We start from the raw sequence: 27,055 nt of genomic DNA on the forward strand, positions 1-27,055 counted from the left end.
TCAAGTCCCGCTTTCTTCAACAATGGCTTCACCAATGCTTTCTTGAAGCTTTCTGGAACAACTCCCTCCCTTAATGATTGATTAATCAATTCAGTGATGTAAGGTGCAAGTTCATCAATACACTCCTTCAAAAGGGATGTTGGTAAAGGGTCGAGCCTACATGATTTGCTAGGACTAGAGAGAATCGTTTTCTTTGTGTCATTTATTGAAATTTCTTTGAAAGATGTTAAGGGTTCACCATAAAAAGAGGTATATTCTGCTTCTGTTTCGTCTGTGTCAAGTTCACTCCGTATCGTTGTTATTTTATTCATGAATACTCTACAAAGCAGTCCGCGAGTTGCTTGTCGTCAGTGTGGTGTGGCAGGCTTGTTTTGATCTCTTTGCCTAGAAGCTTATTTGAGATTTTATAAAACTCCTTCGGACTTTTTATGTTATCAACTTTATCAAGATAGTAGATACGCTTTGCCTTAATTGTCGCCTCTTTGAGTCTATGTTTGAATGATATGTAAGTTTCCTTATCAATTGTCAGGCCAGATTTTTTCCATTTCTTCTCCGCTTTTCTTTTCTCTTTCTTTATACGTTTTACCTCCAAATTGTACCATGGTGATTCTTTTCTGATGTTCACAGATCTTGTTGTGAGAGGTGCGTGCTTATCCATAACACTAATAACTGCTTTATCAAAATTGTCACCAGTCACTTCTTTCTCACAATGTGTAGTTAGAGAGTGAGAGAGGTCCGCTTTAAATAGTTCTATGTCAATTTTCTTCAAATCTCTCGAAACAACTATTTTTTTTGTTTTTGTGTCGTGTACTGTGCCCCTCTGATGCCAAAAGATATTAAATGATGGTCTGAAATGCAAAGATCATCTACATTGATAGGTGTCGCTAGTTGCATGTCAACGCTGGTCAATACCCAGTCAATAATGTGTCCACACCGATGTGTCTTTTCATTGACATGCTGTGTCATGTGATGAGACGAAAGTAGTTTATTTATATTTCTTATATCCGGTGTGTCTCGATCAAAGTGTAAGTTGAAATCTCCAACAATAATATTTTTCTTTGACTTCATGTCAAGGCGAAGAAGGAAGTCCTCGAATTCATCAATAAATAGTGATGTTTTTAATCTATTTTTTGCACTGGGTGGTGGCCTATATATTGAATGAAGCTTGACTGAGTCATGTTTAAAATCAATGACCATTCCTACCGATTCGAATGCCGAAAAATTGTTGACATCATGATTAAATCTAATGGTCAAATTTGACCTATAGACCACTGCAATTCCTCCCCTCTCCTTCCTTTTCTCGGAAATGACTGAGTTGTATGTGTGAGTGGTGTTAAATCCGACACAATTGCTTCATCCCCATTCTCCTTTAACCATGTTTCAATCATTATTAGAATGTCAATAGATCTCTCCTCAATCATATGTTTAATGTCTAATGTTTTATTGCGGCAAGACTGGGCGTTTATTGTCGCCACTTTTAAAATTGGAAGTGATTTCTTTTCACTCATAAGTGGTATAATTGTCTGTGTGGTAGGTGGCCGTGGTGTTTTATTTTTAGGGGTGGGCCGATGGCCACACTGTGTTGGGATGGCCCTTTGTTTTCGTATCCCTCCTCGACTCAATCGATGTTTCGGTTCACTTGTTTCAACACGGTGTTTGTATTCGCTTTCATAATCATAACAATAATTATCACTTTCATGGTGTAAAATGTATTCAAGACAATCGTTGGTTTTCGTAAGACTTGTCATCGCGGTGGACTGTATGGTGACGTGTGTTTCATATTCTAGATTCATAATACTGGGCATCGATGTTAGAGCACAGTGAAACACTTGTAGTAAAATAAATAAACAACTTTGTTCATAAAATAAAACACTTGAAATTATTAAAATTTAGCATAAAATTCACGAATGATACACAAGTCCTTTGATAAAAAATAAGAAATAATTATATCACTCAGAAGACTAAAACGTCACAATTCGATTGGTATAAAAATCCAGAATTGAAAATGTGAATAAACGCTAAAATAAATAGAAAACACAGAGCAATTTGAAACGTGTCGGCCTGCAAGGCGTGTTACAATAATACAAATATCTCCTTGCCTCTGTTTTTCTTGATGTATAATGTTAATGAGGTAGTGGTGGGTGTGAAATAATGATGAGGTGGTAGTGTTGATTATGATGATAGTTGTAGATATGATGATGACAAGCTGGCCCTAATGATGATGCCAACATCATTGGCAACAAATTACCTCTCCACATCACCCTGACTTATGGCCTCGAGAGATGAAAATTTTTTTTTTTTAAATTGGTTATTGGATAAGGACAGCAACAGTTAGCCCCCTTGGCCCAAAATAAGAGGGCGTCCATCCTTGGTCACTTTGTTAAAAGTATACATATGTCACCTAATAAGCAAGATGCTGTCTATTAAAGGTACATGACAGCTCAATTGGTAGAGCATTATTTTCACACGCAAAGGGGTCAAGATTGATCCCGAACCCCTTGTACACCCAGCAGTAATTGGGTAGCTGGGTCTGTTAGATCTGGCAGATGGTGCTTTGTGATAGACTATCAGCCTATCCAAAGGATAGCAAGCAATTGTTAATGTACGTTTCAAACTGGGATAAACTCCGGCTCCATGGGCCTAATGTATGGGTCAAAGTCGGCAACGGTCACTTCGCCTGAAAGTCTTGAATGCCATACACAAAAAACCTGAAAAAAATTCAGTGACCCACCAAACTGGTAATCAAAAAAAAAAATTATGAGACACTTACAAAATCACTTAATATAAAAGCGACTGTAATAGTTATGTAGTAGTGTAGTATATGATTCAAACTCACCAACACTATAAAATGTACTGGATATAATACTGCATGCAAATATCAAAGATAGTTTGAAAATATGTCGTATAACCTTGCTATAAGAGAGAGAGAGAGAGAGAGAGAGGAGGAGAGGAGAGGAGGAGAGAGGAAGAGAGAGAGAGAGAAGAGAGGAGAGAGAGAGAGAGAAGAGAGGAGAGAGAGAGAGAGAGAGAGAGAGAGAGAAGAAGAGAGAGAGGAGAGAGAGAGAGGAGGAGAGAAGAGAGAGAGAGAGGAGAGAGAGAGAGAGAGAGAGAGAGAGAGGAGAGAGAGAGAGAGAGAGAGAGAGAGAGAGAGAGAGAGAGAGAGAGAGGAGAGAGAGAGAGAGAGAGAGAGAGAGAGGAGAGAGGAGAGGAGAGAGAGAGAGAGAGAGAGAGAGAGAGAGAGAGAGAGAGAGAGAGAGAGAGAGGAGAGAGAGAGAGGAGAGAGAGAGAGAAGAGAGAGAGAGAGAGAGAGGAGGAGAGAAGAGAAGAGATGAAGAGAGAGAGAGAGAAGAGAGAGGAGAGAAGAGAGAGAGAGAGAGAGAGAGAGAGAGAGAGAGAGAGGAGAGAGAGAAGAGAGAGAGAGAGAGAGAGAGAGAGAAGAGGGGGGGAGACCTACGGAATAAGATGAATGATTATGAATAGTTTGGCAAAAAAAAAAAGAAAGGAAGAGAAGAGTAAGAAGCAGAGAGAGAGAGAGAGAGAGAGAGAGAGAGAGAGAGAGAGAGAGAGAGAGAGAGAGAGAGAGAGAGAGAGAGAGAGAGAGAGAGAGAGGGGGGGGGGAGACCTCTACCGGAATAATTTATGAATTGATCTTATGAATTCTAGTTCTAGGCAAAAAAAAAAAAGAAAGGAAAGAGAAGTAGTAAGAAAGGCAGAGAGAGAGAGTGAGAGAGAGAGAGAGAGAGAGAGAGAGAGAGAGAGAGAGAGAGAGAGAGGGGGGGGAGACCTCTACCGGAATAATTTATGAATTGATCTTATGAATTCTAGGCAAAAAAAAAAGAAAAGAAAGGAAAGAGAAGTAGTAAGAAAGGCAGAGAGAGAGAGTGAGAGAGAGTGAGAGAGAGAGAGAGAGAGAGAGAGAGAGAGAGAGAGAGAGAGAGAGAGAGAGAGAGAGAGAGATTAAAAAGGCAATAGGCACCTACAACAGAGGAAAAAAAATCTAGATCCATTTGTCCCTCCCCTTCCCCTCCAACCATCAACTAATCAAAAAGAACACCACTGGTCCTCTGTGTCAATTGTGACTTCTGGCGCCATTCTGTCTGGCCCGACGTCATAAAGACGGGACAGTCACCAAATTTCACGAGACTGAGCACAGGTGTCAAAATATGACATAAGACATAATGGCGATTTTGTGGTTTAGAGGAAAATGTTTGACACGGCAAATTTCTGAGAAATTCCCACAATCCTGGAATTCCACGGAAGATTAACATCACTGAGTGTGGCATATGCAAGTGAACCATCAACTCCTTCAATCGGCAAGACCTGCCTAGAAATTCTCATTCGCGGGCATTTCCGGCGTACACCGGCAAACTTTGACCCATGGCCTAATGACTCTCAAAGAATATTAAATGATGATGGTCATACATAGCTGTAAAATTAATTGAAATAGAAAAAAGATTTAACACATAAGTTATTCAATGACATTCAATTAAGTTTATTATAATAAAGAGGTTTTGACTCGACCAGCAAGCAAAGACATCTTCTTCTTTCTCCGCTTCTTTTTATCTATACTCTTCTTAAGTATACTATTCAAATATAAATCTTCACCACTGTTGACAGACTCATCCAGACTTTGTATCATCTTCTTCTCCTGCCTTTTGCTCATTTTCCTTTTCTCCTTCTCTTTTTTCTTTCTTGATTCCGTATCTTCTTCATCTAGTCCCAATTCTCGCTGAAGTTTAGAAACTTTTTTATCTTTTCCATCTTTCAACGACTCTGTCTCCAGTGTTTTAAAATCTTGTGGTATGTCATCTAGACATATACGTCTTGATATTATATGTAAGATGGGTATGTTTTCCTGTCGTGCTTTACGGGCTAGGTCCTCATTCTGCAAAAGAGATAATTCAAAATCGAATAGAATGAATGAATAAGTAAATAAATATAAAACACTAAATAAATATGATTTATATTCTCAGTGATTACATGCCCTAAGCCATAAATAAAAATAAAATGTGAACTGTGGGACTTTGTGGTCCTGTCATATGACTATGACACTACTCGCTTTCGGATTGGAAGGACCTGGGTTCGAGCCTTGAAAAAGACTCTTTACTCACATTCTCTCACCGTACTCAGGTGTAAAACGAGTAACTGGCCATGAACAGCATTGTCTCTGTCCGAAAAAATTGTAATATCGCCTAACAGACGTCATGACAAGTCCTACACTTTAAGTGTTGCTGGTGGTCAGAGATCCCTTGTAAAGTGCTTTGAGCATGTTTAGTGGATATTTCGCTATATAAAAACATACAAAGTACGCTACTTACAGTGGAATCCTGATAAAGCCAATACTGCCGGATCAGAAAGATTGGGTGACTTTATCTTTTATGTCAAGCCAATGGTACACAAATTAGACAAAGAACAGAAAATTTGGAACCAACAAGAGGTGTTTACTTTAAGCAAAAGTTGACACAAGAGTGTTGACTCTAGTCTACGCCAATTCCACTGCATAAAAGTTTCATACCATACTATACCATTCTAAACACAATAACAGAAAAATATGACTATAAGTTTTATCACCACATTACAATACACCAGTGCACACTGTTGTGAGTGTGAGAAAAGAGGGGGTTCATTCAGGGTGTGAATTATCACCTCTCCCCTGCATTACATTGAGTAGCATTACGGTCAAGAACGATGCAATTTAATTAAATTATCAGACTTGCCTTAGGAAAAAATAATGTAATAGGTAAAATAATGGGGGAAAAATCAAGTTTAATCATCTTTAAAAAACTGAATTTTAACAAAACAAAACAAACCAGAATCAACGTGAGATGGGATATCAAATTTATAAATAAATGGACGCCATCCACTTTAAATGCATTAAATTAGACATAAACTAGTGCTATGATACCAAACTTGATAGGTGCCAAAAAAAGATAAAGGCATAAACTACTTGAGAAGGGAAGTTTTATATGAAGCTGAAACTTTAAGCACTGGGTCTGTGAGCATTTTATAGAGTACATAAGATGTAGTAAAGCCATTATTGCAAAGGATGGGATGCCTTTGTGATTATACAATGTCACAAATGACAGCAGTATGATGATTGACTAAACTTGTATTTTCTTCCATCTGAATTGGAAGATTTAAAGTAAAAACAAGTAGGTTGTCCCATAATTTTTAAAAACTCATTTTTACTTTGTCTTTAAAGAAAGTCTAGACGTCTAGGCCAAGATTCATTTACCATACAGTGTCAGCATTTCTCATCAAACACCATAATTTAAAAAAGGAATGATCCTCAAATAAAAATGGATGAAATGTTATTTTTAAAAAACCTGGAAAAGTAACTCTGTCAAAACATTTTTATATTACTCTGTCATCTGCATTTTTTGCAGCCGCAAATATCAGGGCGATCCGCAAATTTTGACAAATATCCCAAAATTGGCAAATCGCGTCGCAAATTTTGGGGAAAAAAAGAAGCGAAAACAAAATAACGAAAAAAAAAAAGGTGCAAAACTTGAGAAATGTTGCAGCTTTGCCTGGGCCCAAACCAAGGGAAGCTACTCTCTACGGATAATGATCCTTTAAAATCTTTGTAACAACACTATTCACAGTCATTTCATTTCTCAAGTCAATAAATTGTCTTTTATATATATTTTTTTCTGTATCGCGTGTTAATTTTTAATGAAACGCTTAGTTCTCCTCGGCAAATTTTTGTCTTTTTGACAAATTTCGGGGGTTTTTTGGGCAAATTTTAGGTCCCAATTTGGCAAAAAATGCAGATGACAGATTACTGTAGGGTATATTCCACTTCATCTTAAAACTGACAAATTGAGAAAACATGAAAGTTTGGTCTACACCACAGTAATGAGAAAAGCACTGAAATAAAATATAACAAAAAGACAAGGATGTCATAGATCAATCCTACAGCATACCTGTGTAGCAATCATGTATTTGGTTTTGGTGTCAGTCTTGGTGAGTGCTTGCAACAAACATTTAGAGCTTCCTTTGAACTTGGAATGACAATGTAATGCATCGTATTGCTTGAGTTGTTTGTAGGGAGCAAATAGTGATGAACCTGGAACCACAGATACATAAACAAAAATCAATTCCAACCAAAGTGGCGTCAAAGCAACTTATTTGTGAACCATAATAACTATGATGAAAGATACAGCGTTACTGTGTTAATCCGAACTCTAAGACACACATCTCTGACAATTATTGGTTTCTCCAAACAAGACAATAAGTATTTGTTAAACTAACAGGATAACTGAATCAGCTAAAGGAACATGAAAACGCTTGTCCCATAGATAAAAAAAAAATAAATTCCTTTCTGTCATTGAGAAAAAGCTGCATTGCAACAGAATCCTAAGAGTATAATATATATTGTGTTGCCTTTGATATTCCTGTTATTGTTTGTAAAAGAATGATATGAATGAAAATAATCTTTCAAAAATAACACACTTTACGAGGTGAGAAATATGTCGACTATATAACATAAGAATTATGTGAATCAATTTAACTTGATATAATTAAAAAAAAAAAATGTCATTGGAAGGTAACAAACTATTCTCCATGGATACAACTCCCCCCCCCCCCCCCCCCCCCCCCCCCTATTTAGCTGTGGATGTGGACAACACAGCAGAGCACACTTATAACAAAATAATAATAAATAATAAAATAAACTCCCTTTATTCATCTGTAAGGGAAATTTTTTTCTTCAGGATCTATTCCAAGGGAAGATTGGAATGACCCAGGCATCAGGCGCAGTGTAGCACCACAAAGTGAGCTAAGGCTAGGTGACTTGCTCAGGCCACACAATGCAGCGTTAGCCAAACTCGGTACCTTTCAGGTATGAAGCAAAGACCATACCGCTTCCCATATACAATTGTAGGAAATAACAAATACATGCTTGATGAATAGATTTAATGAAATAAGTGTTTCTAGAATTTAGTTACTTTGAAAAATGAGGATTATTATCCTCTCATTGAATTCGATACCTCATAAGATCAAGCCCGTTGAATCTGAAGTCCATTGAAGGACAGTGAAATCCTGATTAAGTCAACACCACCAGACCAGAAAGATTGGTTGACTTTATCCATTATCAATGAAACATAGAACATTTAGGACCAACAGGCGGTGTTGACTTTATGTTGATTCCACTGGATGAATTCTTACCTCCAAGCTCATATTCTTTAATTGCACATTTTGTAGTTTGCAGTCGGACTTCTCCACACAAGCATTCTGACAGCTGCTCTGCAATACTGATTTTGTCTATAAGAGCTTGCTTGCAGAAGGAACCACACACCAAAATGTGGTAAGGTGGTTTGTAGCCAAGGTGTAAACGATAGAAAAATAGATTGCGCCTTGACTTTTTCACAGAATCATCCATTTTTTACCCCTGAAATAAAATTGAATACAGTTATATCAGTGCCTTTTATAAAAACTTTAAAATAAAATCCTATCAATATATTTGAAAACACACCATCGTATTACCAGTATGAACATCACAGTGCACTTACATTTCTACCTAGCTGGCTCACATTTTTGCTATCAGTATCAGGCAGCAAACTATGTATGTCAATGACTTGCGCCATGTTAATGGACTTATACTATATTATTTTTAAAAATCAGTTGAGAGTATGCACACCTGAGTCCAGCACTGACTACATACAGCATTTTCTGCTTAAAAGTAAAAGTGCTCATTTATCATAAAATTAAAATAATAAACTTAAAATCCCTATACTTTTCTGATATGTAATGAGATCGGGGATGAATTTTACAGCTCAAATTTGACTATGTACATATATTTAGTAAATTGTATTCAAAATTCAGCAGTATCAGTAATTGCCTAAGCCCTAAGCCTAAATTCGAATACAGTGTTAGTAGCAGACTTAGTAGACAGACTGTGACTTAGTAGTAGTAGCCTACAGTCCGAAGAAGTCAATTTGAAATGGACAAAACAGAACTTCCTCTGCTTGTAGCAGTTCCACCCTCAGCCCGCACTACTACTACTGTTCGAGTTAGTGTGTTATTCTAGGCAGTTTAGTGAGCAGCAGCAGTGGCAGTCAAATTGTGACCCAACTCGCCCATAGGAAAGTTGTGACTGGAAATTACCGTTCGCATTTTGGGGGGTTCAATTAAAGATGCATAACTTCGTTATAAAGAGGAATATCGCAGATATTTTGGTATCATTATTTTCGTCTTTTAATTTCCTTTTAAATGTTGCCAATTAAGTAAAAATCCATTAATAACTCCAGAAGTTATATGAAGTTAAAATTTGGCAATTTTCAATTGCATTTATTTTTTTATTTACCAAGTGTGTTTTTAAAATAAAAACGCTTGTTTTTAGAATAATATCTAAACTTTATTCATGCCAAATTTCAGGGCTCTATATCTATGAGCAGACACTTTTTAACTCTGCGCCGAAATGCCATGTTTACATTATCTTCTCATCATGGCTGCAGGACGATATCGATATTCATAAAGATATTTTAAATTTAGTTATGTACTACTTTAAATTTAGTCCATATTATTTTCAGTACTATTACTTACTATGTTTTTATTTTGAATACATACTTTCCAACTTTATTTATGGGCATTTTATAGTTTTTGTTTTAAAAGTTCGTATATTTCTTCTCTTTGTGAAATCCGATATTAATAATATCGATATTTTAATTGCTTTAATTTAATTTTATTTTGCCATCAAGTTTCTTTCCCATATGCTTAGATATATTTGTTATCATTTGTATCCATATTCTAAAGACCTTAGCCTTAAAAATGATTTTATGGTAAAATGTTCTATTAGTATTAGTTACAAATTTTGACACCTCCACACATTGAGAGAGAGAGAGAGAGAGGGGGGGGGGGGGGGGGAGTGCGGGGAATAGCATTATATTAATTGTCAGTTCAAATGATGTAATAGCAATAAACCCAAAGTGGTTCAGCATAATTTTTATAAGTATTAAAAGCCAGAACTTTCCTTCTAATTAAAATAAGGAATCTGTTTCAATTTATTTGAACTTTTTCAATCTAGCATTTTATTTATATGCAATTAAATTGCCAGAGGTAAAAATAAACTCATTATGTCATTAAACGCAACATGTTTATATCTTTTCATTTAAATACTCTCAAACCCGTTTTTGTTCTCTATGTATTAAATCAAAGAGGGGAATTATTTGCAATTGTTTCAGTGAGATATTGGGGATAAATCCAGAAGTGATAGAGCAAATTGTTTCTCACGTCTAGCCAAGCTTTTAATTATGTAACATTTGCGTCATGTTATGTAATAATGTGTTAATTTGAAATGTTTATCTTCCTCTTTATTAATGTAAATGCATTGTCCCCGATAAGACGAACATTTTGGTATACAATATATGATAAGAACTCCATATTGGCTGTTTTAACCATTTTTTATTAATTAACATCACACGATTTCAGTCACAACTTTGCAATGGTAATTTTGGGGTAAAAATCGGTCTAAAATTTCAGACTTTGAACTGCCGTAACTACTTTTCTAATCAAGATAGAAACAAAATTCAAACTGTTTTGTAATCTGTGTTGCCAGCTCTTTCATATGACACTGGTTTCAAGTGCATGAGACTGGGATACATTTAGAATTTCTGTTAAACTCCCTACTTACTCTTACTTACACTGACACTACACACACCCACTTTCTCACTGACTGATGATCAACAATGATACTGACACTGAAGGCTGAAGGAGTCTTTCAACTTTCAGAATTCGGTGCACAAGTCATTTGAATGTTGCATTGCAGCTCTCAAGCAAATATCGTCATATGGTAATTCAGGTCAAGAAAATAGCGAATGGTTTATCAGATTTGTTGAAATAATAATATGCTTCATCCAACTTCAATCGACTTTCGAATTCAGTCTATTTCAACAAAATAAATCAAAACATCCGGTTTCAGGCTTCAAGTGTGAAATGAATCATTTCACTAATATCGTACACCTTCCCCCAAGGTGGAGCAAATAAGAAATGTTAATTAAAAATAGGATACTACTCACTGACATTAGTTTCAAGTGTGTGAGTTACGTTTAGAATTTCTATTAAACTCCCTAGTTAGACGGTTAGTGTTGTTATATGGCACCATTTAAAAGAAATTGAAAGACGAAAATAATGATACCAAAGTATCTGCGATATTCCTCTTTATAACTAAGTTATGCATCTTTAATTGAACCCCCCAAAACGCGAACGGCAATTTCCAGTCACAACTTTCCTATGGGCGAGTTGGGTCACAATTTGACTGCCACTGCTGCTGCTCACTAAACTGCCTATTGCTGGCCCCCCAGGAAAACGCGACCGATGCGGCCGCATAATTTGCCACTTACCGCAATGCGGACGCATAATTCACCTTTTACCGCATAATTATGCAAAATATGGTTTTTAGCGTGAATTTATGACCATTGTATGAAGAAAAATGAAACCGAAAAAGTCCGACGATGTTCCCAAATACGTGAGAGTGACTCCCCTTTAACTTTAAAGGGAGGTTATTCCAATTCCAAGTGTATGGTTTGATTTGTCTTCTTGAGATCTAACCAAAACCAAGTGCCAAGCGATCACTGCCTTTCTCTCGCTAACCGGCTAACGAGCTGGAGGATGTATTCAACAAGTGAGAAGCTAGATCGGTACCTGACGATAGAGGGACAGACAGGGATTGAGAGTTCCCATTTTTCAACCCTGCTAAGCTGCTCCTGTCTCCACCTTGGGATCAACTTGAGAGCCTCACAAAGCTGAAAACTGTACCCGAGGAGGAGATCAAGAGGTACACCCGGCAGCTTGGGCCCCTCACGGTGAAGAACTCCATCACCTCTTCTGTTGACGTGCCACATTTTTGGCAGTCCATTTCTGATGAAGTGCCCGCTTTGGCTGCTTGTGCCAAGTGGTACATATACACCACGATCAACAGCGCTGATGCTGAGCGCAGCTTTTCTGTTTACAATCTGATATTGTCAGACAGGCTCAGGAGTCTTAGCACAACGTCTCTGCGACATCTAGCTTTTCTGTGCTACAACTACTACTACAACAAAAAATTAAGTTTTGAATTTGCGTTGTAGTTATTTAATTTTGAATTGGTTAAATTTAAATGTAAATAGTAAATAAAGCAAGGTGGCAGTTTTATACACCTCCGTTGGAGGTGTACAAAAACGCACCGTTTTTATGCACCTCCGTTGGCGGTGATGGTAAAGTTGTTGCTGCATACGTCCATGAGGTTTAAATAGTTTTAGATTGTAGTTTAGCACGGTGCTTTGTGATTACCGATGTACAATGATAATAAATTAAAGAATAATAACAATAATTTAAAAAATCAAAAGTAAAAGAAACATGGCACACAAATGCTGATCTCAAATAAATAAATAATTTTAGAAAATTAAAATCGAAGTTTTTTTAAAAACATGATAAAAAGTTTTTGAAAAAAAAAGAAAAAAAAAGCAAACAAAAACAAAGTAAATCAAAAAAAAAAAAAAAAGTCAACATTGGGAATCGAACCCGGTACTTTCAAGGTTGGAGTCTGACAGCTTGTCCACTGCGTTACGGAGCCACCTGACTGTTCTTCACATTTAATAAGGTCTTTCTAAAACATTATTTTACCTTCAATGCAACTTCTATTTTCTGGTTTTATATTTCGATTTTTAAATTATTAATATTTTTATATAAATTTATTAACAAAGTAAAGATATAGACATCCTACAGATGTCACAATATAACTTTCGCCATGTCCAAATGAAGAAACACAATATCGCTAATGAAATTGGGTGGAATGCGCATGCGTGACGGAGGTGTATAAAAACGATCCGTTAAGATACACCGTCAACGGAGGTGCATAAAAACACTACGATAAAGCAATGGAAAAATTTAGACAGCGATATATTACTTTTTTCTTGTTTTGCATAATTTGTAATTTCCCTTGCATAATTTGCCTTTTTTCCCCCCGCATAATTTGTGATATTTTTTTGCATATTTCCGGGGGGGCCAGCTATTATTACTATCGGTGTGTTAGCACACCCACATTGCCATGCCATCCATCAAGTGCAAGGACACTATTTTGCATTGGTTTGAGAGTATTTCCATTACAACCTGTTATCAGCAGACGTGCAAAAAAGCACATGAAGATTTAATCATTTACTCACGTTATTATTTATTATAAATTTACACTTGTCGCTGTGTAAGAACTTTATGCGCTGAGCTTCCAGCTCTCTGAATGGCTCGACTTGAAAATGAAAATGAAAGTAGAGTGAGAAAAGAAAGTTACCCCCCTTGCCATTTAAGTTTAAAAAGTTGTCTAACTAGCCTTCTAAGAATTAGAAACGAAAGAAGTTTGGTTTTGTGTGGTGTTCAGTAAGAGCTCCCTGGTTGTACAACTAATGAGGGTATCCAATCCTCTTCCAAACTGCTTAATTATATCTAGTGATCTAGAATCAGATCAAAGCATACATAGAAAAGAATGGTGAGTAAGGCGGAAGGACCTCCGTAGTTTCACATCACGCCTAAAGAGGGGATTAACATTTTTTTTTTGGGGGGGGGGGGGGGGGGTGGGTGCTTACTTGGATGAAATTGTAATTGAATCTAATGAAACCCTCTCAAAAACTAAAGCTACGAGAGTACCTTATGTAACACAATGTTTGCCATTGCTTGCAATATCAGAACTGATGGGAAACACTAAGTAATAATGGCGCCGGCTAAAATAATAAAATTAGCGCAATGGCAATATATATGTGCTCAAAGCGCTTTAGACCTTAGGGGTACCCTGTCCAACAGCAACACTTGACATGTAGGACGGGTCATGCCGCCTGTGAGGCGATGTTGGACAGTGACGCTATTAACGGTCAGGTACTCATTTTACACCTGAGTATGATGAGAGAGAACGTCAGTAAAGAGGTGTAAAATAAGTTCCTGTCCGTTAACAGCGTTGTCTCTGTCTGAAAAAAATTGTAATATCGCCTACAGGCGTCATGTCCTGTCCTACATGTTAAATGTTTCTGTTGGTCAGGGACCCCTTGTAAATCTTTTTGAGCACGTTTAGTGGATATTGCCCTATATACAAACTCAATTTTAACACTATTAATTTTTAACCAATTAGTTGAATTAGTTGGCCCTACTTCTGCCTGCCTTTATCAGTTTAGTATCTCCTGCCACTTTACACAGTGGCTGAGGACATTATCATAATTGATCAGAACCTTGAGGTTAACGGTGATGTCTCTGTCGATGCCATTGTTACCGATCTGATGAAGGCAGATGCATAGTCAGATGAGGAGGATACTGCACCATCAGAACTGGTTTCCATGACGCTTATCAGTTGTTCAACACAAAGTCAAAGTCACACAAATTTTCAGTCAATTTTTAGCACAACACCAAAAGCATGCAGTGTTTTTTAAACTAGTTCTATGGGTGTAGAGCATTGGAATGATGCTGGAGACTGGTGCGAATAACTTTTCAAATCTTAAAAGTTGGGAGGAGGGAGCCAAACCCTCCCCCTCCCCCCTTTATGTCTTGACCTACCTAATACTATTGTGTTCAATAAACTGTAAAAGTATATTTTCCTGATCAGCTTATTGGAAAATGACCCGTCAATCTAAGGCGGAAGGATATTCTGCCAGAGCTATCGAAGTAGTCCAACCAAAAAAAAAACAATTATATTATAAATTATAGGAGTTTACCCCTGGTTTCCCTTGTGTGAAATGAGCAATAGCAATTGCTTGCTATCCTTTGAATAGTCTATCTCAAAGTACTTTTTGCTAGATCTAATAGACCCAGGTACCCTTTCACTGCTGGGTAGACAGGGGGTTAGATAAAAATCTCGATTGCACCTGGGATCAATCTTGGTCCCTTTTTGTATGAAGTGAGTGCTCCATCAACTGAGCTTTGGGGACCACCAGCATTTGATAAAGTGCTGCTTTTTCAGTACGTTTTATTTTTGTTATTGTTTTGTCATTTCTTTAACTCTCCACACTCAATGAGTTTTGCAATGTGTTAATTTCAATATTTATTTATTTATTTATTTAGGTGAATATATTTATTTTTCCACAGAAAACAGGTTTGCAATTAAATGCCCAGCTTGAGAACCTATCACAATTTTCTCCTGTTGGGGAAGATTTCAGATGGTACCTGAAGGTAATTTTGTTATCTGGAGCAATAGGGAGGTAGGATAGATAGATACAGTGCAACCCCTGGATAACGACATTGCCCGGGACCAGAAAATTATGTCGTTATCCAGGGGTGTCGTTATTCCGGGGTTTTCAAGATGGCGGAAAAAGGGGCTTGGTGAGACCCATGAATAACTAACAACAGTGCGATGCGCAGTCCAGTGCCTGAGAGAAGACACGTCCAAAAGCGTTAAAATGAGTATATATCCTTTACAAAGAGTATAGATGCTATGCGCTTGGCTAAGAAACTCACAACATTGCCATCCTGAAAAATAATGGACACATAACCATGTGCACCTGCGTGAGATCAACTTCGTTCTTTCTAACCAGTTTCGATTTCACTTTCAAATGTGTATTGTCTTTTGTTTTGATCATAAGCATGCAGTACTTGAACACCATTTAACAAAACTGAGAATAAAGCAAGAAAATATATTCCCAATATGACAAATTCCCACGAGAACATAGATGCACACATCTAGTTTTGATTTTAATTAAAATGAAATCCATACGATACTGCTGATGATATTTGAATACCAAGATACTTTTTTAAGTGCACCAAAATTTACAAGCACTTAAAAATCAGTAGACCTAAGTCTTGCGATATTTAAAAAAAACAAACAACATATGAAAATAATACAGTGAAAGAAGCTGTTACTGCTTTCCCCGACTATTTCAACATATTACGTATAAATAAATATCCTTAATTGTCTCCATTGAACACGGCATTGCCGGATATCAGTTAACCTCAACTGACCTCAGACAGGTAGCTATCATGGACGGTTAATGGACCCTTGAGAGTACTATCGACTGATCAACTTCTTTGCTGTGAGCAAGCGCAGATTCCACACAGTGTAGTAAACATGTGTTCTGATTGGTCGGTAACAAAGCAATCTCATTGGGAGGGGAAAAGGGCGTTTAGAGTTCGAGTTGCCGATGTTTGGGTAATAAACATCGGCATCAACTGCCGATTATTGTTATAACGATGTAGCTAAACAGGGGTTTTACTAAAATGTATGTCGCTATTTGGGTTTTTTAATTACTTATAACATATAGCAAAAAATTCGGGACCAGAGGTCAATGTCGCTATCCAGGGGTTGTCGTTATCCAGAGGTTGCACTGTAGATAGATAGAGAGAGAGTGAGAAAGAGAGAGAGAGAGAGCCGTATTTAGTGTTTAAGGAAACGTAGTGTTATTCATTATCGATGCTGTGTTTCTGTACTTGGACATGGCAAAAGATATCTTGTGGCATCTGCAAGTCTTTGTTAATAAAAAAAAATTTATAAAACAAGCGCTGACGACATGCTATCTAAATTTTAAAACCACAAAATAGCAGTTGTGTTGAAGGTAAAATAATGTTCTATGATTAAATATCATCATGAATGTGGCTCTGTAATGCAGTGGTTAAGCTATCAGTATCAGACTCTAACCTTGAAGTACTGGGCTCTATTCCCATTGTGGACAATTAATAATTTTTTTATTTTAATGAAAATAATCTTTTTTTATTATTATAGTTATTGAATATATTTTAATATTTTGAATTAATTTATTATTATTATTATTATTATTATTATTATTATTATTATTATTATTATTATTATTATTATTATTATTATTATTATTATTATTATTATTAATATTATTATTATTAAGTGATTCAATGCTTTTACCTATGTGATAATGCCAGGATTTTGTGATAGTTTTGCATAATTATTCCTGATAACTGTTGATGGTGACTAGGAGATGTAAGAAATACATTTCTGGTTTTACTTCTGACAGAAATAGATATGTATATGTTTGAAGACTAGAATTATTATTATTATTATTATCATCATCATCATCATCATCATTATTATTATTATTATTATTATTATTATTATTATTATTATTATTATTATTATTATTATTATTATTATTATTAATTTTATTTTTAAAAACTTTGAATTTAATATTTAAAAATTATTTATTTATAGTTTGGTCATTGTGATCAGTATTCATGTATCATGTTTCTTTTCACCTTTGATCTTTTATAATTATTAACGGCCAATTAGTAATTATTAATTATTATCATTGTACACTGGCATTCGTTAAAGAGCGTGAACTACAATCTAAAACTATCAAAACTCATGCACGTAGATGGGACAATTTACAGAAAATAAGAAGAGAAGCCTCTTTTTCTTTTTGTAGGTATACACCCCCAACGAATGAGAACAATTGCTTTGGAAACGTTAAAAATTTTATACAAAATTGCTCCTCCTTGTCTATCTGATATGGTCATTTTGAAAAATAACAGATACAATTTTAGATATTCAAACCTCCTTGATATTCCAAGGGTCAGAACAACGTCTTATGGCAAAAGATCTTTCAGATATTCTGCTGCTGTGCTTTGGAATGAACTTCCCGAGCACATCAGGAAAATTTCAAATTTTAATGTTTTCAAAAATCATATCCTCTCATGGAATGGCCAGCCATGCAAATGTAATATTTGTAATTAATCTAACCGTACATATATATATATATATATATATATATATATATATATATATATAGACCGGTCTATATATATATATATATATATATATATATATATATATATATATATATATATATATATATGTATAATATTATGTTACTTTTCTTTGTGTGTCATGATTGGAATCTTGATGAGGGAATGTTTTAAAGGAAAATGTATTACTATGTATTTTTATGCACTATGTTTTAAAACCTATGTCGGTCAAAGGCTTCTATTAGCCTGACTACATTATCTATGAAACAGTTTTTAAAATGCCGACAATAAATAAATATTTGAATTGAATTGAATTGAACGGCAGTGTGTTATTTTACAAATGCAGGTGCATAAAGCCCCACCTTAAGAAAAAGTTTTTCACATTTTTAAAAACACCATGCAGTCCTATGTAACTATTTTCCTTTTTTAATTGTTTTTTTAATTTTATCACAGCTTACTTGCTCTCACTGTGGTGAAGAAACTCCTGAATTTGTCTATTGTTCTCTCAGTGTGAGTATTATTATTTTTTTAAATTTTTTTTGTTTTTTTTTGTTTTTAAAAAATCTATTTTGCTCAATTATATACACGAGCACGGAAATCTCGAACAAGTCGGGACCGGGCCTATTTGTTCGAGATTTCGTGTTTTAGAGTTTTCCGTAATGAGTATTTTACAGAGGATATGAGGGAGGCAAATGTGGGTGGTCTTGATAAAAGTCATATTATAATGATAACTCTCCATTATTGTGAACTCTGTCAAGATTCGATGGTGAGACAATTCAATTTCTTTTTCTCTGCCATCTTTTACAAAATTATGAAGAGAGTTTTCACTTGTGTTGACCTTAGTGCGTCTTGTCTTGTGCAATGACTGAAATGGAATGACAATTCCCAACGCGTGTGCTTAATAAAAATACAAAGCCAGTATATCGCATTGTGGATTACACAGCACGCAATGTCATTACCTACGAATCCGGTACCTAAAATCACTATCACTCCTCACTTAACATGCTCTTCCCTCTTACCCATAGCAGGCTAAAGAGAGAGAGGGAGGGCATTGCTCTCACCCCACTTTCCCACCCCTAATTGTTTGTATCATTTTAATAAGTAACAGTTACTGCCGTCGGCAATCGCTGCCTTGCTAGTTTCCCGTCCCTGCGATACTTGTCATTTTGCGATGTACTGGCACCTCAGATTAAGTACCATAAAGTGAGGTAATGATGGAGTACAGGTGTGTAAGACGCTAGTCAAACATTCCCCTTCAGTTCAGCATGCACACACACCCACACATATAATATATGCCACACACACGCACGTGTAACACATTTAGCGCTGGGGGGAGAGCGATGGCATCTTTCCTTTCCGTTAACACAAACAATTCACAAAAAAAAAAAAAAAATTCAACGGACCGCAAGGGAAAGTCCAGTTTGTTCGAGATTTCCGTGTTGGCCCGGAAAAATTTGAGATTTTCGTGTTGTCAAAACTAACAAAATAGAACAATTAAAATGGGGAATTGTACCGAGTTTGAGATTTCCGTGATTTCGAGATTTCCGTGCTCGAGTGTATTTGTACGTATTATGTACAATGAGGACGTACTGTCAACAGTGAGAGAAGGAAATTACTGATAGATACCAGCAGAAAGAGGCAGTTACAGTTTCTGGGATATGTGTGGAGGAGAGATGGAACAGAAAAGTTGGTAACATCTGGGATGATCAAACCAACTAGAATACTTTGAGAATGTGCTAATGAGAGCGAATGTTCGAAACAATATTGTAGAAGTTGATCAAAATTATACTTGAAATATTTTATATAGCTCCTTATATCAAAAAGTTGAGCACTATTATTTCATAATTTTTGTTTTTATAATTCTATTCATCATTGTCCATCATGGCTTGTACTCTTGAGTATGTTGCCTGTCAGCTGTCAGATGTTAATAGTGATTTATCTCTCTCTATATTTGACTTGTGATTGACACACTCGTTTAATGTGGACATGGACAAAGTATGTAGACCTTTTTTAAAGAGGCCAGTAAGCTAATGTCAAGATAGTGTTGTGTACATTTCTCACGGCAAAAGTTTCCGTGCTTTCTGTTAGGGTGATCATGTCTTCATTCTTCAAGCATAACCTGCTGGAAAAAATAAATAACGATAAAATATGGAATAGAAGACAGATAATTTGGATGTTTTGGATTTCCCCTCAGTCAATAAAACATGGTGAATGAAACACTAAAGACGAATGAGAGATGAGGGAATCAAGAGGGCAAGGATGTCACACCTTGGCACCTTAAAGTGATCATTGAGTGGTGGATAGCACTATCATATGATTGTTGTGACCATAGCATGTAAAATTGATACTGCAGAAACTGTGACAACAGCAGGCAAGTTTCCAAACATGCCATTATAGTGAGAGTAGTGGGAGGTTTTAAAGATTTCAGTTAATTTGAAATCTTTTTATGCTCAAAGTACAGTGAAACACTTTGTATTTTGCATCTGCCCTCGGCAACAAACATACCGTTGCAAAAAAGCTTGATTTCTCAGAATATTAAATGTGTGGTAAAAGATTTATTCTAACTCTATTTGTCAAAAGGAAAATGCACCCCTCACTGGAGGCCGTGGGGAAGCTAGTCTTGTTCTTAAGTGCAAACTGTGCAGACGGGAAAATTCAATCGGTATGTTTTTATACATTATGTTTAAAAAAATTTAGTTTCTGGTAGCATTTTTTTTTTTGGTTTCAGTTTTATATACTAGCCAACAAATTTAGGTTATACTATGACAAGGGAATGGGATTAACATTAACCATTACGTGAATATCAAACAGAAATATTCTATGTGGCTTGTAGTATAACACTCGCCTTTGGACTGGAATGTCCAGAGTTCGAGAAGCGCATAGTGAGTCCTTGGTAAAGGGTCATTACTCACATTCTCTCACTGTACTCATGTGTAAAATGAGTACCTAGTGGTTATCAGTGTTGTGTCTGAAAAAAAAGGTAATTTTTCATAACAAGCATCATGTCTTGTCCTACATGTTAAGTGTTGCTGTTGGCGAGGGACCTCTTTTAAAGTCCTTTTCGCATGATTAGTGAATGTTGCGCAATATATTCACTTGATGATTGATGCAATAGAAAAACAACAATTTCTTTTCATATTCAACTTGTGTGTGCAAAGATTCACCAGAGAATGTACATTCATCTGTGTATAAGTCCTCTGAATTCACTATACACAAGCTGTCACCACATGACACGCACACGCACATGAGTTTGTGCTATTGCTCCCATATGGTTTGTGCTTCTTCCTATCGTCCCTGCCCTTCCCTCCTCATTGTCATCTATGCACACCCCACAACCAGAACTTATTGCGCAGCTAGCCTAGACCATCTAGTATGCGGATATGTGGTCTTGTGGTATGATACTCGCTTTCGATCAGAAAGTCCTGGGTTCGAGCCTTGCTCAGCGCATAGTTGAGTCCTTGGAAAAGGCTCTTTACTTACATTCTCTCACCGTACTCGGGTATAAAATGAGTATCTGGTCGTTAACAGAGTCATCTCTGTCAGAAAAAAATGATTATGTCACCTAACAGGCATCATGTTTCATCCTATATGTTAAGTGTTGCTGTTGGTCAGGGACCCCTTGTAAAGTGCTTTGAGCACATTTTGTGGATATACAGTAAAATTACTTTAAACCGAAAGAAGCTAAACCAAAAAATACCTTAAACCGCAAAGAATTTAATAAATTGTACTAGTTTCTTCATTATCTTTGTACAAATTCTTCTGATGAACCGAAATACTTCTAAGAAGGACTTTCTTTAAACCGAAACAATTTGAGACCACCTTCCTATATTCTCTCTCAATTTTTCTTCAAAAATTGGGGAAGGTGGCCACACGTAATAATGCCCGGCGATATTAAACAAAGAGCGTAAGTATAAGATGAGGGTGATGGGTGGGGTGGGGGTGGGGGGTAGGCAAACACTGCACTTGGGCTCGGCCAACACCACAATCGCAGACTGGAAAAGGAAGACAGCGGGTGACTGGCAGGCGAAAAATGAGGAAAGAGGAGGAGTTGGGGTGTAGAATTACGCAAGCGAGATGTTCTCGCTCGTGTGTTGATGCTTTGGAACTGACTGGCTTTTAAACACGAGAATAAGGAAGGGGGGGGGGGGGGTTTAGACAACTTACCATTGACGTGCCATTTCATTTCCACTTTGTTTAAGTGTGTGTGTGTGAGAGGGGGGGGGGGGGTCTATGAAATTAGGCCTTTGAACCTAATGGCTTTTCAACAAAAGAGAGATGCCTAGTAGACAGCTTAGCATTGACACGCCTTTTCATTTCCATTTCACTTCACCTCTGAATAGCTGCGCGTCATTCATTATCAATTATCGCACAAGAACTTTCGATCTTATTTTAGTTTTGCATTTTACTAAAAGATGTCTAAAAGAAAGCACTATGCTTACATGTTGGAGTTTAAAATTAAAATACTATGTGAAGTCGATGAAAAAAAAGTTGATCAAGACAGAGATATGTAAAAAACACGGCATCCCGAACTCAACTCTTTCAACAATTTTGAATTGAAAACGAAATCCCCAAAAATATTTTTAAAACACACAAAAAAAATTTAAAATTAATGGTTACGAAGACGGCATTTATTCAACAACTCCATTTAACGGGAAACCCATGATACCATTAAATGAGCAAATTCCTTAAAAAGTTACTACCATTGAAAAACATTGCAAAACGGGAACTTGCTTTAAACCAAAATGTCTTTAAACCGAAATTGTTTAGAAGGTCCCCAAAATTTCGGTTTAAGGTAATTCTACTGTATTGCACTATATAAAAGCTCACCCTTTTTTTTTCAGTCTAGTAATGATAGTGTTTCAACTCCCCAACTTTTTTTTCTCATTCTCATTCCGCCTTTCTCTGCGTTTAGACAATTGTATGCATGTTGCATTGTGAAAGATAAATCTAGTGAAAATTAAAAACAGGAAAATGGGTCATCTTTCTGATGTATTTATTAGAGGGGGACTTAAACAAGCGTTTGTTTCACTGAAATGTTGTTCCCCTCGAGTTTTTGGATTAAAATAAACCATAATAATAATAAGATCAACTTTCTCTCTGGTCCCCGGGAGTTTATCTTAAGCGAACTGCAGTGTATTTGGAGTCACAAGCTAAATCTCTGAACTAAACAAACCTAGAAATTAGTATCAATTTAAGGTGCTTGAATATTGAATTTGATCTATCATCTTTGACTAGATACGTGAGGGAATCAGTTAGAGGGCGGAAGTGTTTTTGTTTATATTTATGACATTGTAATTATATGTAATATTGTATGGCCTTCTTGATGTAACCTATATTTCTTTCTTTTTTTTTTCTTTTGTGACTTTTTTCTTGTCTTATCCTATAGCCATTATAAAAGATTCTATCAAGCCATATTCCGAAGAGTCAAGTGGGAAATTTCAAACTATCGTTGTGTTTGACTGCAGAGGAGTTAGTGTAACTGACTTTTCACCAAGAGTAAGTTTTCAGACAATAACATTACTAGCACTTAAATTGTAAGGCTATTATGAAGAGCAATATTGAGAAAGAGGTCAGGACACAAACTTTCTGAGCCAATCAAAGGATTGGGAGGATTGGAGAGCCATGATTGCCAATATCTGTCTCAGATCCGCACCCACTTGATGATGATGATAATTATTATTATTATTATGAAGTTTCCAATAATCTTATTAATTAGGCATTAAGGCGAGGATTTTGTAATGAATTCACTTATTGAAGGAAAACATATTTTATACATGAAACGTATACTTTATTCTTGTGCCAACAAATCAGGTTTCGCATTTTTAAAATCAGTTAGTTAGTCAAAGGAAATGTGCAGCATTCTACTTAGCAAAGTCAGAGCATTATAAACGTTTTACCATAGACCACTATATCAGTGCCAAGCTTTGTCTATATGGAATAGTCACAAGTATTTGAAGTTGATTAATGTAACAATTTTTAATCATTTACTTTTCAGGTTGGATGGGAGGCTGAAGGAAAGGAATCCAACTCTGTGTTTTCTGAAATTGACTTAGGGCAGATGGTGAGTAATTTTATGACAAGCATTCACTTTATATACTCTGTACAAGAGCACTCTGTCGAGAGTCAATGTCGAAACTATGTCTATTTTGGAAGTGGTTAGTGAGACCTGCAGAGGGCATTCTGAATGCTGACATTGAGAGATCCCAGTGAGTACCAGTGCACCACTAGCCAATAGGAGGATGGCTTTGCTCAATTCAGTTGTCCGTTAATCGAAAAAATATTCAATGCTACTGAGGTTACACAATTGTGATTAAGAGGACAAAACATGAAAGTAAGACCTTTTGAGTCATGTTGAGGATGGTAGTTCTTGGCCAAAATGACCTCATCAAATGTGACTTAACAAGCTAAGATGGTCGTTGAATGCAATGAGAGAGTGAGAGAGAAGAGGGGAAGGGAGGGGGGGTTCATGCCAAATGATGAAATATGTAATGTCCTCCTCATATCTCGCCCCTCATGCTCACAATCATCCTGCTTGTGGAACAACTCCTCCACCTATTCTGTTCCCCAACTGAAATCTCAGTATTTCATCTGGGAATTTGTTACAGAGGTACAAAGTAAGAGGCAATTTGCATCAGTAAACGTTCAAGAATCGGTGCTATAGCAATGCAGGGAATATTTTCTATGAGATATCTCTCATGGCATTGCTTTGTTTCGCATAAATAGCTGGTTGTCTAATGCAACACTCGATATTTCATAATTTGCTCAGCACCTAATGCCTGCCAAAAAGAATTTAAAATGCGAGAAATTCAACTTTTGAATGGCCAAACTGCAATAGGAAGAAAAACAAATAGCTGAAGTTTTGACTGATGATAAATTGCCTCAAAGATTCCATAGCTTAACTTATCAGGGACTCTCATAGGGAGGGGGGAGGGAGGCCCCCTAATTTCAAGAGAAAAGTCATTAGGGAGAACACTTTCAACAAAGGTCTCCCTAATGCCCACTGTTTATTTTTTCTAACAATTTTTATTTCGTTAACAAAAATGATAATTCTTTCAGCATGATATATTCTCCAGAACACAAGAATAAGATATTCTGGCATATGTTATAGTCAGGGTTCCCACTCAAAACCCATTTCAAAATGCAAGACTGCCAAATTTTTTTCAAGACCAATAGCCAATAGTTTCTCCACAACTAAATTTTTGTATTGACTGAACTTTTGTTTCAAATAAAAGTAGTCAATGTCTTCATTCGAACTGGCAGAGTGGTTTTTCATTGCCGTCCACACGTGCCACCAAATCTCAGCATCAATGACATCAGACTTACACACACAACTATCTAATGATGAAGGCTTTGGCATCACCTATGCCTGCGTTGAATCAGAAGCGCAAGAGCTAGTAGACGTAGACGGCTTTGCAACTAAGTTAAGTAACGACCCCCTGTCACTCCTAGATATAGCCAATGCTAGTGACTTGTGATTGTTCCCTTGCATGTGGAAAGTCAAAGCAGACCTTCCAATGGTCTTGATATAAATCGTCTTTTTACACAATATACAGTATGCTTGTATTTTTTAACCAGTCTGAAAGCCGAATATTTGGTCCAGAACTCCTGGAATGTTCCACCAGGCATGGCGATTAGCAGTTAACTTATCATAGCTTAATCAGTGATGATAATAGTAATTTATCAAAAAGGAGGAAAATTTCTCGGTCTTTCAAACACAAGCAAAATGTAAAAAATAACAGGAACGTTTTGTATTATATGTGATATATTACTATTCGTGTAAATCCCTTCTTATCATTAGATAAAAATTTACTTTTTGTAAACATTTAATGAATTGTCCTTTTCACATAACATTTTAAAGGCCTACGTTATATTCAAATAAAAGGCCAGAAAGTGTTGTTTTCTTTTGATTTGCACTTTATAAAGCAGGCTACAATATCTTTGTTATGGAAACCTAGTGGTTATGCAGCTTATAAATACAACCAAAGAATCTCTCAAATTTCAAACCATAGTCCAAAGGCAAAAAAAAGGAAGAGTAAACTAAGCCAATCACCATTGCTTTATTGTATCTCTGTATAACCAGATTATTTAATGGATGGTTGCGAAAGAAATAAAGATAGAGAAATAAAAAAAAAAAAAAAAAAGAGAGAGAGAGAGAGAGAGAGAGAGAGAGAGAGAGAGAGAGAGAGAGAGAGAGAGAGAGAGAGAGAGAGAGAGAGAGAGAGAGAGAGAGAGAGAGAGAGAGAGAGAGAGGGGGGGGGGAGACTTCTCTACCAGAATAATTTATGAATTGACCCTATTAATTCTACGTTTAAAAAAAGAAAAGAAAAGTGAAACAGAAAGAGAGGCAAAGAGAGAGAGAGAGAGAGAGAGTACAGAGAGTCAGAAAGAGAGAGAGAGAGAGAAGAGAGAAATTAAAAAGGCAATAGGCACCTAGATCAGAGAAAAAAATATCAAGACCCATTTATCCCTCCCCTTCAACCATCAACTAATCAAAGAACACCACTGGTCTTCTGTATCAACTGTGACATCTGGCGACATTGTCTGGCCCGACGTCATAAAGACGGGACCGTCACCAAATTTCAGGAAACTGAGCACAAATTATGACATAAGACATAATGGTGATTTTGTGGTTTTGAGGAAAATGTTTGACACTGCAAATTCAGCGGGAGATTATCATCACTGGGTTAATAAGTAAATAATAAGACACCAAACTTCACGTTTATGACCACACCCGATTTAAAAGTTCCCGACTCGGACAAGAAAAATCAAGACCGTTTTTATTTTCAAGACCGTTTTTTTCCCGATCTTGAGGAAATTTAAAAATTCAGGACCATTTCCCGACTTCCCGACAGAGTGGGAACCCTGTATGGTTTAGTGTTTTCAGATCAAATGTATGGGAAGCAAATCAAAAAAATTGGTTGCAAACTAATGCTGTGTTGCTGGCTCAGGTGTACCATATGACGTTATCTAACATATTTCGTTTGAGCCTGCATCTGCTATGTGTCAATTAGTTCTGTTAAATCTTACTAATATTCCCTTAGTCTAATATTATAATTAAATAAGTGAAATAAAATCTTTACGTTTATTTTTAAAATTGAGTTACAATCTATATTTCTATTTATTTGCAAGACGAGATATGAGTAATAATATGAGTGTGACCCACACAAGTATATCTTGGTTTCTGTTTTTTACATCCTATTTCTTATCTTCTTTTTTTTCAGGAATGGTATGATTATGATGAGAAAGCTGGAGAGTCCGTTAGTATTACAGAGGTGAAATACCAGTTTGTACCAGTGAAGAAATAACTGAGTCTGAATATTATTTAAGTGCCAATGATAAAGTGAATAAAATATGAATGTTGACTATTATTATCTTGTTCTCGTAATTTTCTTCTATT

The 27,055-nt window shown here is 36.3% G+C and overlaps 2 protein-coding genes across 2 annotated transcripts; one reads left to right on the forward strand and one right to left on the reverse strand.

The window, feature by feature from the left end:
- Positions 1 to 4,461: 4,461 nt before the first annotated feature.
- Positions 4,462 to 13,235, reverse strand: LOC144963241 (rRNA-processing protein UTP23 homolog). Its single transcript, XM_078897094.1, has 4 exons — positions 13,143 to 13,235; positions 8,170 to 8,392; positions 6,927 to 7,069; positions 4,462 to 4,885 (listed from the first exon to the last, which is right to left on the reverse strand). The coding sequence occupies exons 2-4, from the start codon at positions 8,381 to 8,383 to the stop codon at positions 4,496 to 4,498; spliced, it is 747 nt and encodes a 248-aa protein (XP_078753220.1). The 5' UTR covers positions 8,384 to 8,392; positions 13,143 to 13,235; the 3' UTR covers positions 4,462 to 4,495.
- Positions 13,236 to 13,316: 81 nt separating this feature from the next.
- LOC144966487 (CXXC motif containing zinc binding protein-like) lies at positions 13,317 to 27,026 on the forward strand. Its single transcript, XM_078903093.1, has 7 exons — positions 13,317 to 13,459; positions 15,040 to 15,123; positions 18,112 to 18,168; positions 20,239 to 20,320; positions 23,045 to 23,154; positions 23,654 to 23,719; positions 26,880 to 27,026. The coding sequence occupies exons 1-7, from the start codon at positions 13,457 to 13,459 to the stop codon at positions 26,961 to 26,963; spliced, it is 486 nt and encodes a 161-aa protein (XP_078759219.1). The 5' UTR covers positions 13,317 to 13,456; the 3' UTR covers positions 26,964 to 27,026.
- The last annotated feature ends 29 nt before the right edge of the window (positions 27,027 to 27,055 follow it).

This window comes from Berghia stephanieae, chromosome 1 (genome assembly GCF_034508935.2).
Source record: "Berghia stephanieae isolate SIO BIC M18660-M18661 chromosome 1, UCSD_Bste_1.3, whole genome shotgun sequence".
Classification (NCBI taxonomy): domain Eukaryota; kingdom Metazoa; phylum Mollusca; class Gastropoda; order Nudibranchia; family Aeolidiidae; genus Berghia; species Berghia stephanieae.

Bases quoted from the DNA above. Each gene is read 5' to 3' on its own strand.
- LOC144963241 (XM_078897094.1), bottom strand. From the start codon at position 8,383: ATGGATGATTCTGTGAAAAAGTCAAGGCGCAATCTATTTTTCTATCGT. The intron at 7,070-8,169 runs GTAAGAATTCAT...CTGTGGTTCCAG, and splicing joins TAAAGAATATGAGCTTGGAG to GTTCATCACTATTTGCTCCC. The intron at 4,886-6,926 runs GTATGCTGTAGG...TCTCTTTTGCAG, and splicing joins AATACATGATTGCTACACAG to AATGAGGACCTAGCCCGTAA.
- LOC144966487 (XM_078903093.1), top strand. The intron at 23,155-23,653 runs GTAAGTTTTCAG...TTTACTTTTCAG, and splicing joins TAACTGACTTTTCACCAAGA to GTTGGATGGGAGGCTGAAGG. The intron at 23,720-26,879 runs GTGAGTAATTTT...CTTTTTTTTCAG, and splicing joins AAATTGACTTAGGGCAGATG to GAATGGTATGATTATGATGA.